The sequence below is a fragment of the Tachysurus fulvidraco genome, chromosome 16 (genome assembly GCF_022655615.1).
Source record: "Tachysurus fulvidraco isolate hzauxx_2018 chromosome 16, HZAU_PFXX_2.0, whole genome shotgun sequence".
NCBI lineage: Eukaryota > Metazoa > Chordata > Actinopteri > Siluriformes > Bagridae > Tachysurus > Tachysurus fulvidraco.
In genome coordinates, this window is record NC_062533.1 from 14,108,644 (window position 1) to 14,128,150 (window position 19,507).

A 19,507-nucleotide genomic window follows, 5' to 3' on the forward strand; every position below is an offset into this window, starting at 1 on the left:
AATAATAAACATGAAATAAAAACATAAAACATACAACCCATACAAATTGGAAATACTGCTGTCAGAACCAAAGAACTAAAATCAGTCGTCAAATGGCAATGAGTCGTGTGGGATTCGGCTCCTATTGATGAGCCGCTTAAAATGATCCGGCTCCCTGAAGAGAGCCATTATTAGCATGCATATATGAACGATCGGGAAACTGAAAAGTGATCCGACTCACAGCCAATCAAATGGCAGAAGAACGGTTACGTAACACCGACGGATCGAGCGTTCGTGTGGTTGCCGGAGCGCCATGTTCGCGTAAACAAAAGAAATAATTTCCACACACCTGTACAGCTGTTCGCTTTCACATACAAACTGACCTCGACAGGACACATAAACAAAACTAAACAAAATGTTTAGACTTAATTCAAGAGGCTGAGAATACAACGAAGCTATTTACGATGCCTTTGTGAGTATTTTTTTGTCTGTCTTCAACGTGAGAAAGTTGCTAAGAAACCGGGATTGACGAGGCCTATGCTAGCTTAGCATAGCATAGTTTAGCTTAGCTTATCTAGCATAGCTTAGCAGCTTCTACTCTATATGAGGCGCGCACTTCTAAACCCAAGCGTGGTGGTAAAATTAACTAAAATATATGTATTTATCACGATTAATCACAAATGTATATCTTTTACACCGTGCACTTAACTGAAATGTAACGATAGTTTCAGCTTAGCATTCAGCATGCTAGCTGTTCATTCAGTAGTGGATTTAGTTGTAGAGATGCTATAGTTTTCTAATAGAAGCGTACAAGGGATAAAAGCTAATATTAATGTTCACAGAAACAAGCAAACAAATGACACCTTAAGAGTTATTTAAGTCCACAGCTTGCTTGCCTACACAGGGTAGGTCACTTTGGTTATTTTTATCTCTGTGGTTTTCAGGCAGTGGTGAAAAAGGCCACAATTTTTTATCTTGAATATTTTGTAAATGTCTTGTTCATGAAAATAATTGTCATTTCCCATGGAACAAAATGCTGAAGTGTTAAATTTCATGTGTCATAAAATAAACTTTGCTGTAATTCAGAAATGTTATCGATTTTCGTCTCATTTGTCTTGATACTAATGATGTTGTTGTTATTTCTCCAGTCCAATTATGAATCAGGCACAACCAGCTCAGGACTCCCCAAAGCATTATGGGATTACTTCACCCATCAGCCTGGCCTTGCCGAAAGAATCGGACCTGGTCCACGCGCAGAAACTGGTGCAGGCGCTGAAGCCTTTCAACGTGTTTGAAGAGGAGTTGGAGCTGCAACGGAGGTGATTTAATCTGTGAACCTGCCCATGAGTGATGGGAATATTAAGGCCCTCATATGATTCAGTGAGATGAGTTTATCACTCCAAACTTTGTTGCCTGGTGCAATGTAACACTGGAATAAGTTTGGGCCTCTTAAATTCCAGTGAAGAGAAATTGGAATGTTACAGCAAAGGATACATTCTCTATAATTGACTACTTTATATATGAATCAATTCAAGTGGAACAATCTCTAGGTTGTTGGGAGAATTTATTTATATAATAGGTGGCAGGGGGTAAAAGATTTCTGTGTTTTCTTTGTGCAGAATCCTTGTTCTGGGGAAACTAAACACACTGGTCAAGGAATGGATCCAAGACATCAGTAGATCAAAGGTGAGATTTTTGCAAGTGGTATAAAGCTTTTGGGGTGTCAATTTATTAGTGCATTAATATAATATGGGAACAGTGTGTATCTTGTGAAAGGATCATTAACACACACAATTGCATCGCACTTTCATTCTAAATTGCGCTTTCATTCTTACCTTCTTGGTTTACATTCATGAAACACAGTGAAACGATTATATAATTTTTTTTCTTTATCGTGACAGAATATCCCTCCAGCATTGATAGAAAGCATTGGTGGGAAAATATTTACGTTTGGCTCCTATAGGTTAGGAGTGCATACAAAAGGTGAGTTCACAAACATTATTACATGCTAGTGGTTTTTGTCTTTCCTGTCTCTTTGTTTTTGTTTTAGCAGCTATTAAATCCAACATGGTTTGCTGACTGAACTTTGTCATCCCTCTCCACTTGTAGGTGCCGATATTGACGCTCTCTGTGTCGCACCTCGACACGTGGACAGGTCCGACTTCTTTACCTCTTTTTACGAGAAGTTAAAAGAGCAAGAGGATGTCAAGGACTTAAGGGTATGCTCTTAAAAAGAATATAAACATGTGCTAATATACATTAACACTTTATCCCTCCTGCAGCTATTGGCAAAACACAACAGTTCCTTATTTATTAATGAATGATGTCATAGTTTTTATTGTTTTAATAATGTCTGTGGAACAAATCCATTTCAACCATTCACTTTATGAACGATACTATTCTTTTTTCCAGCTTTTCCTTTTTCTTTTTTTGATGTTAATGAAACAAAATGCAGCTTGTCCTGTTCATGTGAAACCTAAAAGCAAAACTCCTGAGACTATTGCTGTAAAAATGCGCCTCCTAATAGAAAGTCTTATCATGTGAATGATACGATATACGTTTTCAATTTGCTCTGATTATTGCAGCGTTCGCATGACCAGCAAGCAAAATGTTAATATATAAATAATACAGTTTTACAACAAGAATATTAATGCAGACATTTGTAGGATTGTAAAACATGTAGTTTGAGTTGCAGCTAATGTTGCTGTCAAAGCTGCAGTTAGAGAAATTTTATCGACACCCTCTGACTAGTCTGGACTAGCTGTTCCAAGAGTACTGATACTTGGGGAAGTTAACCATGTTCATCACTCTGCGTGTCAGTTCATTACACTGAAGCTGTTCTTGCACTTACTGCGGACTAGCATGGCATCACACTGCTCTGTCCAGTTGGCTTTGTTGGGAATTATTCCTGTTAATGGAGCATAAACAGAATTATTTGGCCATTTTGTGTCTGAAACGTTACCTGATTAATTTCTTGTTTATTGAATTGCTATATACAAGCAATATTGCTCTTGAACTGAATATCAGCACTGATGGTATTACCTTTTGATTAACCGTCATTAGCTGTAATTAACTGTAATGAACTGTGATTACCCTTCATTAATTGGCATTACCTTTAGCCTTGTACCTAGGCTGTGTTTGATGTTCAGTACACCACTATTGTTTTGTAAAATTGCTTAATTGTTGAAACATGTCAAATAAAATCTGCTTAAGAACTGCCTTTGTAATGCTTTGTCTGTTTTGCTCTATAGGCTGTCGAAGAGGCATTTGTCCCAGTGATTAAACTGTGCTATGATGGTATTGAGGTATTTCGTTTCAATTTGTCGTCACAATATACGGATATTATAAATAAGCTCCTCAGTCTCTAACTTGTTTGTTTTTAATTCTTGTGCCAGATTGATATCCTGTTTGCTCGGTTAGCTCTGCAGACCATTCCTGAGAACCTGGACCTCCGGGACGATAGTTTACTAAAGAATCTGGATATCCGCTGTATACGGAGTCTGAACGGTAAATGTTTGTTTGTGTACAGTCTTTGATTGACCAAGTGAAATATCGCAGTCTTTTATATCGAGTGTGTTTGTTATGCTGTTCTTTGTGCCCAGGATGCAGGGTGACCGATGAGATTCTCCACCTGGTGCCCAACATTGAGAATTTCAGACTTACTCTTAGAGCCATCAAACTGTGGGCTAAACGTGAGTCTTATTTATTTTTTTTGTATTTTTGTATTAGGATCTAACTCTATTTTTAACAGCCTTATTAACAGGCCACAGCTTTGGTTAAACTTAAAATGAATTTTTGTTGTATTGTCCAGTCTGCAGTGGCGATCTAAATGCATCACAGAAGTGATAGTCAATATTTAGGTTCAGCTGCGGTTTAAAATCTTTTCCGAAACGAACCTTTCTGCAGTAGAGCGGTAGGCAAATTTGTGTCTAAATTTCTCAGTGTAATTTAGGTTCCATCAGCAGCACCTCTGCACACATTATGATGAACAATACACGCATAGGCTGTTTGAGTTATCTGGTGGTTAAATGGGTTAAACAAGTACATGGTGATAATATGTATAACAATTGTATAAATTGTATAACAGCAGGCTTTCTGCTGTTAGCTTTCTTATTTCTAAAGTCAGAATTTATCTCAGTATTTCATATTTACTGATAAATGTGGATGAGCGATATAAGTAAAAATTCCATGTTACTACAGTCCTATAATGATCCATGACGTTTCTATCACATTATAGTTTATCAGCAACACAAGAAATGCTCTTTTGCAAAAATGGACACAACTGATAATAAATTGCTAATTTTAAAATATTTATTTACAATTATTAAAACAATTGTTTTCTTTAAATATGAAAAATAAATGTTTTTTTGTAAATGTATTGTTATTGCTTATTATTCCTACTGCATATTACTGTACTAGAAATTTAGTTATACCCAAAAAACCCCTTGCGTGTAGATGCTGTTTCACAGTGTTTATCTGTACAGTCACTTTTTAATCATTTCAAAATGCATCATTAGGCAAAATGAATGCAAAAATGTATTTCTGTACCCGTTGCTTCACTGTATAAGAAGTAGCAGTGCTTCGACAAGAGAATAATCATAAAATCTGTTTCTCTTACATGGCAGTAATATTGGCAAAGCAGTTGAAAAAGCGCTGTGTTTAGAAAGGTTGGGTTCACACCAAGGCAGCCGTACCGCAGCATTTTGCACTGGGATTTATGGCTTTTGTTGTTGTGGCTGAATACTTTAGCTTGCATGTGCAGCTTTACAAAGAATACTTTAGAAAACAACAGCAAATTAGACAATGGTTTTCTAGAAGCTTTGTTAAAGCACAAATTTGAAAACATCGTATTCGGACAGTACTGCAGTAGATACTATTACAGAAGTGCAGTAGATTTTGGTATTTGGTATCATCTAAGAAAGTAACGGGTTGTATAACTTCAGCACAAATATTCAGCACAAATACTTCTTCCGGTGGTCCATGGCTCTCTCGGTAGCCTCGAAAAATAGCGACTCGACGAAGGCTGCGTGGAACTCCTTCGGAGCTTGCCTTCTCAGAAAAATAAACATCAGCACCGTCTGCCATGTGTCTTTGTCTTTATTTTATATGGATGTTTATGTTGTAGCTGCAGGAATTATGTTGCGAATTCTCTAAGCTCACCAAGTCAAGGATATGAATTTCATATCGTTATCAATATGACATCTATGTTTCTGTTTCAGGTCACAACATATATTCAAATATCTTGGGTTTCTTGGGCGGTGTGTCGTGGGCGATGCTGGTGGCGAGAACGTGTCAGCTTTACCCCAACGCCGTGGCTTCAACCCTCGTGTATAAATTCTTTCTTGTGTTTTCTAAGTGGTGAGTCCCTTTTTTTCATTCCTAATTATTGATGATCTAATTGTATGGATCTAGTCATTTTGGCTAAACATGTCAGTGTGTCATAAATAAGTTTTGAGAATTGAGACTCTTGGTTCTTTGTGTCATTTACAGAATTGAAACTTCAGTTCGTGTATTTCTATGTAAATGTGCTAAATGCGAAACATGTCCAAAAGATTATTTTTTTTGTCATTTTATCCAACGCACACTTGGGCAGGCATCTAATTTCCCCACATCTCTCTTTCATGTATTAGGGAGTGGCCTAATCCAGTCCTTTTGAAGCAACCAGTTGAGTGCAACCTCAACCTGCCAGTGTGGGATCCAAGGGTATGACTCTTCTTTTAAAGTGCAGCTGTATAGACTCACAGTATCTATCATTCCTATCCAAATGCTGCTATTATCATCATTGAACATTTGTTACTGTTAATTATACTGCTACTATTAACATGCAGTTGCATTCAGTTTGTTACTGTACCATGGACATAAGTCAGTATTTTTGCACATATAGATGTACATAGCGCAGATTTCTATTAGTCTTTATTTCTACTCCTGCAGCTTTTTTTTAAAAAATTTTTTTATGTTGTGCGTGTGTTGAACGTGTCATGGCATACACTGTGTATAACAAAGAATTTCACTGTACAGGGAAACTTGTTTTCTTCACTGTGTATATGACAATAAAGGCTTTGAACATGAACTTGATTCAAACTGTAAGATTGAACAGCATTAAATGTCTCAATTTCCAAAGGTGACACCAAGTGACCGGTACCACCTCATGCCCATCATCACACCAGCTTATCCTCAGCAAAACTCCACATACAACGTGTCGGCGTCCACCCGCAACGTCATGGTGGAAGAGTTCAAACAGGGTCAGTGGCATTTTTCAAAATCTCATCGAATATAATTGTACGATCACAATTTGTGGACGGCTAAATTACATCGCGGCACAAAACGACGGTCTTCTGCATACCTGTTTCTACCGCAGGACACTTTTCACCCCGTCTCAGTAATCGCTCACTTTAGAACCGTTTAATATTACATGGCAAATATTGACCCAGTAAATTTAGCTAACTACGTAACAGCTTCATCAGTAAAGGCTCTAAAGTTCTTACACTGTTCTGAAAATAAATTGATTATATTTAAAGTCTGGTAAGCAAATTAGTTAGTTAAGATGCAGATGAATGCAGGGAAATTATATATTTTTTTTATTAACTTTTAACTACGTTTCTAATGCTTCATGTTTCCACCCCCCCCACCCACCCAAAATAAATAACTAATTAATTAATTAACAAGTCATTGGCTTGACTGAGACATGATGTTCTGTCTTCACATCACTCATAAAGATGATTTGAATCAGTCTTTTTTAACCCCATGAAGCCACCATTACTTTATAGAAGGCATGTTGTCTTGTATATTAGTGTTATTTATGTCTGTACTTTTGGGAGTCACAAACAGCTGGAACCAAAATCCTTGTGTGTGTCAACACACTTGGCCAATAAACCTGATTCTGATTCTGTTTCTGATTCTGATTCAGTAAACGATCAGCTTCGTACTTCACTTCATTGTGTACATACACACAACTTCCGTGTACTGCACAGTTCTGACTGTCGTCTGTGATTAATTTAAAATAAGCTTCTTCAGTAAAGTTAGAGATTTGAGGTGTGCCCACCCGAGCTGCACGGATTCTACAAGTTTGTGCAAAACCTTATGATCCTTTTTAGACCAAATCCCGAGTCCCGGTTTCCCGAGTCGTCCGATCACTTGCTTCAGTACAAGAGATTAGACATGAGGAAATCTTTTGTACAAAGTCGTTAACACGGTCGATATCACTAATTTAATGACTTTTACATTTAAAATGGTTGGAAGTCTTAATGCTTTGACTTTGTTTTACTCGAAAATCTAAAAACGTCTTTTTATTTTGAATTTTAAATGAAAATAAACAAATCCCAGGTTTTCATTGTAGTCCCAGGCTTTTGGACACAACTGTACATATCTGTGGATAGAACCACTTGGAGACCATCACACCGTCTTTGAACTGCCATTGCATCTTCATCAGTGAATATTTCAATTCTTCAGCACAAATGAATGAGTGTTAAGTCTGTAGTCAACTAATTGACTCTGACCTGTTAGTTCCTCAGGAGCTCTTCGGTTCAATTCAAATAAATTTTTTTTGTATAGTGCTTTTTACAATTGACATTGTCTCAAAGCAGCTTTACAGAACTTTATCATAAAGAATAATATAAAGATTAGTATAATACAAAATTCAAGATTAATATTGGATTTATTTAAATGTGTATGTATTTATCCCCAATGAGCAAGTCTGAGGCGACTCGGGCAGCAGTGGGGAGGAAAAACCCTTAAATGGTAAAGAAAAACCTTGAGAGGAACCAGACTCAAAGGGGAACCTCATCCTCATGTGCGTGACACTGGAGGGTGCGATTTATAAATATACAGTCTGATAAATATTGTATTGATGAGGATGAGGTTGTCCTCAAAGACCACATGGAGTTGGCATCTCTTCTTTAGTATCACATAGTCTAACTGGAGCTGGTAGATCTCTAGATACCTCAGGATCCTCACGGAGTCGGCCTCATCTCAGTGGAGGTCCGAGATCGCACCGAAGACTGAGCTGGTACAATTTCGGGATGCTTTTGGTTGCACAAGTCCACTACAAACTGTTGTAGAAAGGACATTGTTTACATTTTCATTATTTTTTGTCCAGTGTGACCCAAATGACTGAGGTTCACTTCTTTGTGTTATTAACTATGGACTTTTGCTTCTTACCTCCAGGTCTGGCCATTATGGATGAAATATTGCAGAACAAAGCAGACTGGGCCAAACTATTTGAATCTCCCAACTTCTTTCAGAAATACAAGTATGTATTTAGCTGTTTATCCTGTTGTACTTACATGAAGAGGTTCCACTATTTGAATAAAGATTTATTTTTCAAAATAGCATCCACACCACCCCCTTTACACCCCTTCAGAATTCTCACTTGCGTCCTATGTCATCCGGTGGTTCTTGAATATCTACTAAATAAAAGAGTAATAATGGAGTTTATACTAACCCTTTGCAACAGTACACATACTGTCTTAGCTTTTCTTAGCTTTACGTTTCATTTATTTCTATTGTAATAATTCTGTTAGACCGACACATACTATTTTTCTTTTCTTTTTTTTCTTTTTTTAATAATAACTGTATTTGTCATTCCTAAGGTAGGTATTTGAAAGTAATAAAGATTTTTATTGGTATTTCTTGTCTTACATTTGTCTTTAATAAAAAGGGTTTTTTTTAAGTCGTTTTCACACTTGTGTTTATTTCCGGATATTCGAGCCCCAAATTTGGTGAGATTGAAGTGAGTTTTGTTTTGGTGACCGGTTCTGTGATCCTCTTAAAAACCAAACCTGCATCAGGTGGTGAAGCGGTCCATGCTCTGGGCCACATGCAAAAATGTGGTTTAATGCTACTTCCAGTTTCTGCTGGTCCTTTGTATTGTGTGTGCGTGTGTGTATATAAAACTACACTGCCATAGAACTGGTGCACCATAATCAGCTCACATTTGTGCTCATAGAGCAAAGTGAAATATTCATGTCTCTTGCATGACTAAAAGAACTGCTCCTTATCCAGAAAGATTAAATGTCAGAACCAAAGGAAAAATACTAATAATAATTAACAGCAAACGATTGATGATGGTGCAGACTTGAGTGCACAAACGTGATGTATGGAATTATAGGAAGTCTTTGTGTCTGGGGTTTATGTTCTTCTCCACAAATGGCTGGTGTGAGCGCAGGTTTCCATTCCAAACATGTGGATCGAGCTCGTCTGGAATGAAAGCCTGCACCCACACCAGCCCTTTGCTGAAAAGATTGGACACCTGGTTTATGTTACTGCAAACCCATCCAGCAAACAAGCCCAGAATCGCTCCTGGGTCTGGGCTCAGGTATTCGGACCAAGTGTGAAAACGTCCTGTTTGTAATTTATACCCTGCGTTATTCCAGTCAGTGAATTAAACAAAACAAACCTGAAAAATTCTTATACATTTATTAGGAATGTTTTCAATTTATTGATGGGTTAATAAAAGAAGAATACATGATTAGTTTAAAATATGTCTGTTTAAAACATTTTAGTAAAGTAATGGGCCTTCACCAGAGCTGAAGCGGTACACAAACACCCCCACCCCCTGTTTAATGTTTGTCCTTTTTGTGTATTGTATCGTGTTTTTATTTATATATTTATTTATTTATTTATTATATTTTACATGTAATGAAAACAACTGTTGCCATTGTTTTAAAGCTATATCTCTGCCTAAAAGCAACTGTACGCAGTTTACCACTTATCGGCTTTGGCTTGTGTCTCGTAGTTCCAGTGCAATATATTAGAAATTTCTTCGATCTGATACGGACGATTATGGCCACTTCATCACATGCTGCTAAAAGATAATTTAAGGATAATTACTCAGTTTTATATAAGTGTCCGTGTACATTTGGGTGAAATTATGTAGACTTCACTGTGTAAATGTATGTAGTATGAAAATAAGGTCAGCTTTTCTAGTTGTAGAAAATGTAATTGATTTATTCATTTGATTTTTGTCTAAATTAGCAGCATGTAGATGGTGCTGTGGTACCACAAATAAATCTACTCACTGATCATTAACGTTGTGTTTGTGTGTGCACTCAACATCATATCCATCTCTTTGTACTAATGCTGTGATTTAGACAAAATCCACGCCTATATAAACTGTTTTAAAAGATCAGCCGGATGAACATAAGTGAATATGATTCAGCTTGGGTGAAACTTTGCAATGACGATGTTTTCTCTTTTTTTTTCTTTTCTTTCTTTTTTCAACTTAAAATAAATGTTAATGTGAAATTGTCTACTGTTTATTTTTTCGAATGCTCTCTGCGCTCATTATTTTCGTTGTACAAAGTGTGCAGCAGTTATTCATCGTTTTTATACACACCTTTTTGTTCTTTTTCTTTTCTTTTCTTCACTATATATCACTGCCCCAATGTTAAGCGAGGGCAATTAACTGCACCGTTGTGTAGACAAAGATGTTTTTGAGACTACAGTGAGATGAAATTTAAAATAAAACTCACTTTTTAATGTTGTGAGTGCTTATGTTAATACTCCAAAGGTGTGTGTGTGTGTGTGTGTGTTTGTGTTTTGTTTAGCAGTGATTTAAAAAAATATTTTTTTGATATATTTTCTTAATAACCTTGAATATATTAATTGTGCTGCATTCGGTCCTGTGAGTTAAATTAACTTTAGGCCTCGATTTAACCCTCGGGCTTCCGTAGACTTCCCAGTGTTTAGTTAAATGGCCTCTGTCTAAAGGATGTAATGGCATTGTTCTTGTTTTTATGTTCCAAGGCATTATATTGTGTTGCTAGCAAGTGCGCCTACTGAGAAGCAGCACCTCGAATGGTGAGTAGACCCATGCTGAGGCACACGATTGGTACGATGAGCCTTGATAATATCTTTCACACTGCATCCATAGAGCCTGTGCAGTAAAAGTCTTTATAAATAGATTTCCGTGCCGACTTTTAAGGATGCCGTTTCCAACAGGGTTGGCCTCGTCGAGTCCAAGATCCGAATCTTGGTAGGAAGCCTGGAGAAAAATGAGTTCATCACTCTGGCACATGTGAACCCACAGTCATTTCCAGGACCCAAGGAAAGCGATAAGACGTGAGTGCTGTAGATTAGCTTTACTCCAGATATGTTTTCTGAGCAGGTTGGAACCTTGCTTTTTTTGTGTGTGTACAGGCCAGAATGGTGCACGATGTGGGTCATCGGTATCGAGTTCAGGAAAATGGAGGGGTCCGAGCTTCTTAACGTCGACTTGACATACGACATCCAGTCTTTCACAGACACTGGTAGGGCATCCTGGTTTGTTTGTTTTTTTACTGTGTAGCAGCCACGTTGTGTATGCGTAGGTTAAAGCATGCTGCTCTATATTTAGTGCTTCTGTCGAAAGATATTTGCTGAACCAGATTAGTTTCTGGTGCTATTTAAATCTCTGATATCTCTAATATCAGACTGATCAACCTTAAAAAAAGGGTATACAGTAATCCCTCACCACTTCGCGGTTCAAGTTTCGCGGCCTCGGTGCATCGCTGATTTTTCAAAAATATTCATCGAAAAATAAAAATGGTTTCCCAGGATGCCAGACAAAGAGTGAAACTCTCTCAGAGGCTTTGTACATACCCACGGGCACTCAGACAAGGCACATGATTGGTTCCCGGCACGACATCTGAGCTGATTGGCTGCGCATCATCGCATCCTCTCCCAGCTTCTTCCCTTGTTGTATCTCGCCACTCTCGTTCACGCTGTCAACTGTGTCTCGTGTATTGTGTTCGAAATTAACTTTTCGTTAAACCCTTACAATGCCTCCTAATCGCCGTGCCCCTGTGAAAGATTCCTCTAGTGAGTCCAAGAGGAAGAGGATGATGATGACCATCAGTGAAATCCTACTTTGTGGATTTTCACCTATCACGAGGGGTTCCGGTCCCCATTAACTACGATAAATGAGGGATCACTGTATACAGTATAAAACATTTACATTGTACTAAAACACACAAGTGACTTATTTGCTTTTGGTCATGAAAAATCTAGAAATTGAAGATAATTTTAGTTTTAAATGTTTTTTTTGTAAAACTTCTTTTTCATTCCTAATTGAAGAAAGAAGAGCTTGTAGTCCTACAGATCAGATCATGGATAACTTGTTTGTTTCCGCCTTATAAACGCAGTGTACCGTCAGGCCATCAGCAGCAAGATGTTTGAGACTGACATGAAAATAACGGCGATGCACGTGAAGAGGAAGCAGCTTCACCAGCTCCTGCCAGACCTTGTTATCCCCAAAAGGAGAAAGGCAAGCAAAAGCCTGTTAAAACCTCAATCCTATGTTTTTTGTCTTTGATGTCTGTGTTAAACCGTTGCTGTCATGCTCTGCACTGTAGCATTCGACTGAAAGCCTGCGTGCTGTGAATGAGAGCGGAGTGGACTTGTCTCTGGACAGTGATAACAGCATGTCCATCCCCTCGCCCACCCGCACCTCCAGCGCTGCCAGGACACCCTTCTCTGCCAGTCCTCACCGGTGGGCTCCTCACACTCACCAATTATTCACAATTAAGTCGTTTTTTTTTTTTATTTCACACACCTACATGTAGGTATCTTAAAAGTTTTCTGACAGGCTGTTTTTGCGATCCATCTTTTGTGGTTTCTTTTCCAACTCGGATCGTACATTCACAAGCTCACAATAGCTCGATAACGGAGATTAGCATTCTGTAGTATTTGTGTACAAACGTTTATCGGCTCGTAAACCATCTTTTAAAGAATTACACTTTGGCAAAGTTTTGTGTGGATGAAGTTCTGGATATATTCCCATGTTTACAGCTCCACAGGGACAAGTGCCAGCTCAGATTCTCAGGGGAAGGTGAACACCTCAGGAGGCACACATTCTGCTGCAGGTATGTGACCTTGTGTTGATGTCTTTTGTCGTTTATGTTAGCTGTATACCTTAAATGACAGGGTATCTGTTTAGATGCACTAATGTCTTATTAGCCAGATTCATAGAGTTCACATAGTTGTGTGCAAGTGTGTTTTGCGTGTGCAAGTGTTTTTTGCATGTGGGTGCGTGTGTGTGTGTTTTGCGTGTAAGAGTGTGTTTTGCACGTGGGTGAGTGAGCTGGGTGCGTGAGTGTGCGTGTGTGTTTTGCGTGTTTTGTTTTGTTTTTGTTTACACAATTTTGCACACCATACGTGAATAAAACACCCATCAGAAAAGCCAATTCAAGTGACACGAACAATGCACATCTGCTGTTTGACTTTATCTAGATGAACTTTGACCTGTGCATTAATGACCCACAGTCTACTGATCCGGTATCAGCCTGTTGGGACCGTGGTCTCTATATTGGCTACATAAGGTGCTAATGTTTAAGCGCTGGTCACGGCAGACTTTTTTAATACCGTTGCTTAATAGCACATCCTGGGGTTAAAAGCGCCTCCCTGTCGATCGTATATACATCATAGTTTTTGTAGTCATTCTTTCTACATGTGAGGATTTTATCGTTGGCCACGTTGCCATGTTTCATCACAGCATGTCAGTGAAAGGTTTTGTCTTCCCTTACAGTGTCTCTATCAGAGCCTCATGCACAGAAGAGACCGGCCTCACCTCACCATGAAGAGAACTCCACGAAGAAGCTCCGAACGCAGCAGGTATATAAAGTAGACGTATTCCTACACCTTGTTGTCACTAGTTTTTTTAATTAGTTCACGATCTTCATCATAGCACAGGGTTTAACTGCTGATACCATCCTGTGCTCTGTAGCATTTAGATTTGAACGAGGAAAGTGTGGACAAGGATAACAGCACGTCCTTGCCTTCACCCACTGGCACCTCCAGGACAGCCTTCTCTGCCAGTCCTAACCAGTGAGACACACACACACACACACACACACACACACACACACACAGTACGAGAAAACAAAGACCTAAAAATCCCATTTGTTATACAAAATGTTAAATGTTTTCTGTTCTTGTTTAAGATATCGTGTGTGGAAACTATCAACTGAGATAAAATTTCTATTTTGTTTTTTTTTTAACAAATGTATCTGTCAGGTGATGTATCTGTCTCATACCAGTATAAGAGCATAAATGTGACTAATCTTGTTATTCCGTCATGCGTACAGCTCCACAGGGACCAGCTCAGATTCTCAAGGAAAGATGGACATGTCAGTAGACACACAGCCTACTGCAGGTATGTACACACACCCGTCTTGTATTTAATTGTTTTTTATTACGATATATGGATATAATATGACTCAACAGTGCAGACCACAGCGTAACGCTGCGTTCTTGGTTACAGCATGTCCGTCAGAGACCGAAACCTCCAGTCCTGTTCATGTAAAGAAGGGACCGGGCTCACCGCTCCATGACGAGCAAGCCAAGAAGCTCAGATTAGAGGAGGTAAAACACCTAGAAATGTCACCTGAGAAGTCATCAATGGAATTATTGTATTGCTTTTAATGTTCTTGAGGTTTTTTTTAAATTTCCTTTTCTCCCCTCTTTAGGATTCTACCTCAGAATCAATGGACCAGGCTGCTGATTTTGCCGATTTATCTCAGGTAGATGCATCTGTTCATTTTTTTTTTCCTCGCGCCGTTAACAAAGTCGAAACACTTCTCAGAGCCGTGTTCCTTTTCTGACGGTGCTAATTGTTCATTTGATGCAGGCTAGCGATTTCTCTGCTTTAGACAGAGAGGTGAAAATGGAGACAGAAGCAGCGGTGAGTTAGACATGTTTTTCTTTCGCACGCACGTGCCGATACGAAGTCTCGATTTTATTTATTTATTTATTTTGTTCGAATGCGTGCAAAACCGATGATATATCTTTGTACCACATATCATTATGCACAGGAGTCGGATGCAGAAGGGCAGGTACCACTATCTCAGGTATGGCATTATTTAACTGAAATGGTTAGGCCTTTTTTTGTAAGTGTTTATAAAGTGGGACTCAATTAATGATTTTTTGTTTTCCATCTTAATTGAGTGTAATTTGCCAGGTTAAGTAAAGTTGTCTAACTGTTAATTGACTGTGTTTTTAAGTGGTAAGTGTTTGGTTGCATGCATATTCATGTATTGTTTACTGGCTTTGGAGTTTAATTGTTTTTATATTTAGTTTTTAAAAGATATACTTAAGTTCAGCAGCTCAAACGTATTTGAAAGGATATCGGTTTGTAACCTGCAGTATGAAAGAAAAAGCCGGTATTTGTTTGAACTGTTTGAACGATTTCCCATCACAATCGACCAGATTCCACTGCCCCTTTTGTTTCCATGCTTTTCTTTCTGTTTTCAGAAAGCGTCCAGCACCGATCTTTCCGATGTCCCTCTTCCTCCGGCTAACCCCATCCAAGTGGTGAAAAACTCCATAAAGCTCAGACTGAGTAGGTAGAATCAGTTAGGCCTCTACTTCAACCTGCCTTCACAATAGCAAGCAACAAACTGTCAGTGGATTACGGATTTGCTGTGAAAGCGCACGACATGGAGTCGCGATTCTGGTGACCGGGTGTAAATCAATGTTTTAATGAAGATTTTCTTAATCGTATGCAATTTAGTTAAGACGGCGTAGCAGGACAAATTCAGACGGATCCTAGGACGGATCACCAGGCTCGGACAGCACGGGGTCGCCTGGATCTCTCAGCGTGATGGAAGAAAGCTAAAGGGCTCGTACTTACCTCATTAGTACAATGCAGAAATGGTACAGCGATGTGTAAAAACTACACAGTTAACCGTTTAGAACTCGGCTCGACGTACTAACTGTAGCTACCTGCCCAGTAGGCGACGCTGAGTTGGCATGAGCGACTTGTCACTTGCTAGTGTGAACACAGCATTCGAGAGGCCAGACCAAAATGGCTCGCTAGTGTTGGAGAGAGTGTTAGAGAGGCTAAATAAGGGGCCTCATGGTTGCACTGTGCCTCCTAAAGAGGACTTTTTGAACCGCCCTGGTACGTTCTCGCTACGGCATTTGACTCGATCCACCAGAGGGCGACACTGCGCTTCTTTAACCTCCCAGAAGACTCTACCACCAATCCTTGCCTCCACAGAAATAACAGAATACATTTTTTCATGCACTCACAACCTCATCGTAACGTCTAGACGCGTGTTTGTACGAGTTCATGCACAAGTTTATTCCCATCATCCCGTATGTTCTCCGACACACGTTCTCTGACGTTTCTTTAAAAAAAAATTGCTTTTCATGTTTGTGATTCTCTATTAACGTGCCATTTTGTTGTTGTTGTTTTTTTTTTTAAGTGAATGTGATCCAAGGTGCCGTATATGAAGATTATATACAACTGCATCCAAAAGTTCATCAGGATTATAGCGTCTTATAAAAAATGAAATAAAATATATGACAATCTCTAATCTGAGATTATACCAGTGTAAACATCTCGTCTTGAAAAGAAGAAAGAGGGTGGCTATGACTTCAGGTCTAGCTGGTAGATTTTTTTATTTTTTTATTATTATTATTTTTTTTAAGTTTGTCTTTTACCTTGTGTAAATCCATTATTATGAAAATAAGATAACAAAAATGCATTTATTGGCTCTGGACGTTTTCTTTGTATGTCAGGATTTTTATTACTAATCTGAAAATCAGTGATGCATATTTAAATGCATTTCGATCTCGCATTATATTAGTACATAAGCCCAAACATTTTCTGTCGTAAGCTCACGGCCGTGATGAGATGGAAATCGGAGCAGTAGCATATGAAGCTTGGAATTAATGATAGTTTTTGAAGCAGAAGGATTTAGTTGATTCATGAGATGTGCACAGGCTTTTCTTATTCAATCTTTCACTGATACGTTAAGAGATTTGTTTGTCTTAATTATCTTTGTAAATTGTGTGGCGACGCAACAGTACAGCTGCTCGACGAACGCTGTTTATTCCACTATGTGCAAAAGCAAAAATCTTTGGTTTCGTCATATCCTCAGTTCTTACTTCTCTTCTCGCAGGCTTATTTGTAAAAACAAACTGTTGTATTTTTTTTTTCCACAAATAAAAGTCTATAAAATTACAAAGTAATGATGTGGTTTAACACCTTTAAAAACAACTCAACACCAAAGACAGTGTGTGTTTGTGTGTGTGAGGAAACCCTTTATCCCGAGGGCATCTGCTCTTGGCGGCCTCACATGCACTTCCCAAAAACAAATGTTGCCCCATACAGTACCTAAATTTTCACCTGCCTACCCAGTGCTCATCACAGGACTCCTGATGATCAACATGCTCATACAGACATTTTGTCTTTACTCTTTTACACCCGTATACTTCAATTCAAGTTTGTTTGTAAAGCGCTATTTACAATTGACATTGTCTCAAAGCAGCGTTACAGAACATGAACGTAAAACAAAAGGTTAATGTAAAGATCAATAGAATACAAAATTCAAGGTTAATATTAGATAGATATAGTTCACAAAGTGTATGTATTTATCCCCAATGAGTAAGTCTGAGGTGACTCAGGCAGCAATGACTCCCTGAAGATTTCTTCATTTCTTCTTAAGTTTCTATATTAGTGTGGTCTCTGGTTTGTTCACTAAGGAGCTAAATCTACGTCCGGGTTTCTGTAAAGACGTTTCGGTTCTATATGAATAGCTACAGTTCAAGCGATACTTCAGGTTTTGTAGAAGTACATAATATAAATACAATAAGAGTAAAAACGTTGTTGATTACACCAGAGTGTTGTGATCAGATCACAGATCATACTGCATGTATTTATACTCGCCTAGAAAACCGTCGCCTGATATTTATATTCATTTATTTTCATCTTAATTTGAAACTGTCCAGTTTCAGTGATCCTGTGTGCCCACTCTAGGCTCAGATTCCTGTCTTTGGATTCGTTTTGTCATGTTGTATATTCTGACTTGTGCAGCTGTTCCTTTTAAAGTGGCCAGCAACCATGTATTGTATTACAAGGCAGTTACTGCACATTAAGTTCAAAATGAAAGCTTAACTGACTCTTGTGTAATCCGTATGCCAACTAGGACAGAAGCTGTCTCCCCCCACAACCACCCCACCCGAACGGTTTTCAGTGCTTTTAAACTAAATGCTAAAAAGTCCCGATCCTAAACATCTGCTCCTGCTTAAATTAATCACTGTTTTTCAAAGGCATCCTCGTGATGTCTGAATCGGCATTCTGTATCCATCAGTGTCTTTCATTTTCAGCCTTTCTTTGTGGACGTCTACATCCTGTGCCTGGTTTACACGGATTACTTGTGTATTGTATTTACATCAATTCACCCATAACTTATTCCAAACCCACAAAATCCTTTTTTTTTTTTTTTGTGGAAATAATCGGAGGCCATGAATTGGTCAACGTGCAAAAATATTTTAAAAGTAAATTATTATCGAGCACAAGCAAGCCATCCGGAAATCGGCAATTAAAAACCGTCTCGTGTTCAAATAATAAATGACAAATCTAATCTAGGATGGAACGATAGATCACGGACTTCTATAAGACGTTTAAAACAGAAAAATAATCCCGCCGTTCAAATCTCCCTGTTCAATATGGTTTCATAATGTTCTTACTACTCAGGGCAAAATGTGCCACTTGTAAAAATTCACATATTAAATTATCCCAATTAGAATACGATGTAATACCGTTTCTGTCGGCCGAAATGAAATCGAGCTCTATATTGCGTCTGAGATTGTGAAACTTTTTGCATGCTGCAAAAAAAAAAGATCTAATTGGATAAGGAAACTGTCTCAATTCATTCTGGAAAAAAAGGCATGATTTTCCATCTGCAGCTTTAGAGACAGATTTCTTTCTGAATGCCTTTAAAAAAAAAAGGATTGGATTGTTGCTAAGTAACGCCTCTTTTTACATCCTACTCGGCTGGTTTCTTAAAGTGTTTTGGTTGAGCAGTGATTCTAGTGTGCCGCTCTGGGTTTATTTGCTGTTTGGATTTTTTTTTTGAAGTAAATTATTCACTGTTTTTTCTCTTTTCTCCCTCCATCCTTCGTCTGCCCATTTTCGGTGCCCTCTGAGACGTGAGGTTCGATTCCTCAGATGTGGGACTGGATCCTCGTTGTAGTCCATCTGATCGATAGCTGTATGCGTTTTGAGATGCTTTTCTGCTCAGTATGGATTTAAAGAATGGTTATTTGAGTTACTGTCAGTTTGATCTGCTTTCTCTGACCTCTTAACGGCACAATGACAGCAAAAGGTGTTCAAGGAGGTGTGTCTTTTTTTTTTTTTTTTTTGGTTACAGCAAAAGGAGTAGTCAAGGAAATGACCTTGTGGGTGGGGTCATAGTTAGACCCTGAACATCTAGATCTAATCTGTGCTTTCATAAACATCCTTCTTCAAAAGTTAATATAAAATCTTTCTCCAACTCACAGAGAATATCACACAACTCCTGCTTTTCTTTTTGTTCTTTATACCCGTTGTCATTTTTGTCTTTGTATACTGGCAGCTCCGAAACAGGTGATAAAAGAATAACCTTCACGTTAACGAACCGGTCGACACTAAACTGTTGGTGTGTTCAAAGAGCGATGCCATGTTCCTGAAATGAAAGGGTTGTCTCTCTCCTCATCTTGATCAAAAAATGTGGCGCATCTAAAAACACTTCACACTCAGTGATGGACTAAAGCCGCTAATGAGAGC

The 19,507-nt window shown here is 38.5% G+C and overlaps 1 protein-coding gene across 4 annotated transcripts; it reads left to right on the plus strand.

Moving 5' to 3' along the window:
* The first annotated feature begins 221 nt into the window (after positions 1–221).
* papola (poly(A) polymerase alpha) lies at positions 222–16,925 on the plus strand. Of its 4 annotated transcripts, none has more exons than XM_027155408.2 (27): positions 223–451; positions 1,128–1,298; positions 1,599–1,665; positions 1,881–1,962; positions 2,089–2,198; positions 3,231–3,284; positions 3,375–3,486; positions 3,582–3,671; positions 5,199–5,337; positions 5,610–5,682; positions 6,101–6,221; positions 8,143–8,227; positions 10,723–10,776; positions 10,918–11,037; positions 11,116–11,225; positions 12,099–12,220; positions 12,309–12,445; positions 12,745–12,818; positions 13,493–13,566; positions 13,679–13,779; positions 14,040–14,107; positions 14,216–14,316; positions 14,421–14,474; positions 14,582–14,635; positions 14,766–14,801; positions 15,205–15,292; positions 16,161–16,925. In XM_027155408.2, the coding sequence occupies exons 1-27, from the start codon at positions 444–446 to the stop codon at positions 16,238–16,240; spliced, it is 2,385 nt and encodes a 794-aa protein (XP_027011209.1). In that variant the 5' UTR covers positions 223–443; the 3' UTR covers positions 16,241–16,925. The 4 variants fall into 4 exon arrangements, with proteins under 4 accessions (XP_027011211.1, XP_027011209.1, XP_027011210.1 ...); XM_027155409.2 differs by having other exon boundaries at positions 226–451; positions 13,481–13,566; positions 15,464–16,925; XM_027155407.2 differs by having other exon boundaries at positions 226–451; positions 13,481–13,566.
* The last annotated feature ends 2,582 nt before the right edge of the window (positions 16,926–19,507 follow it).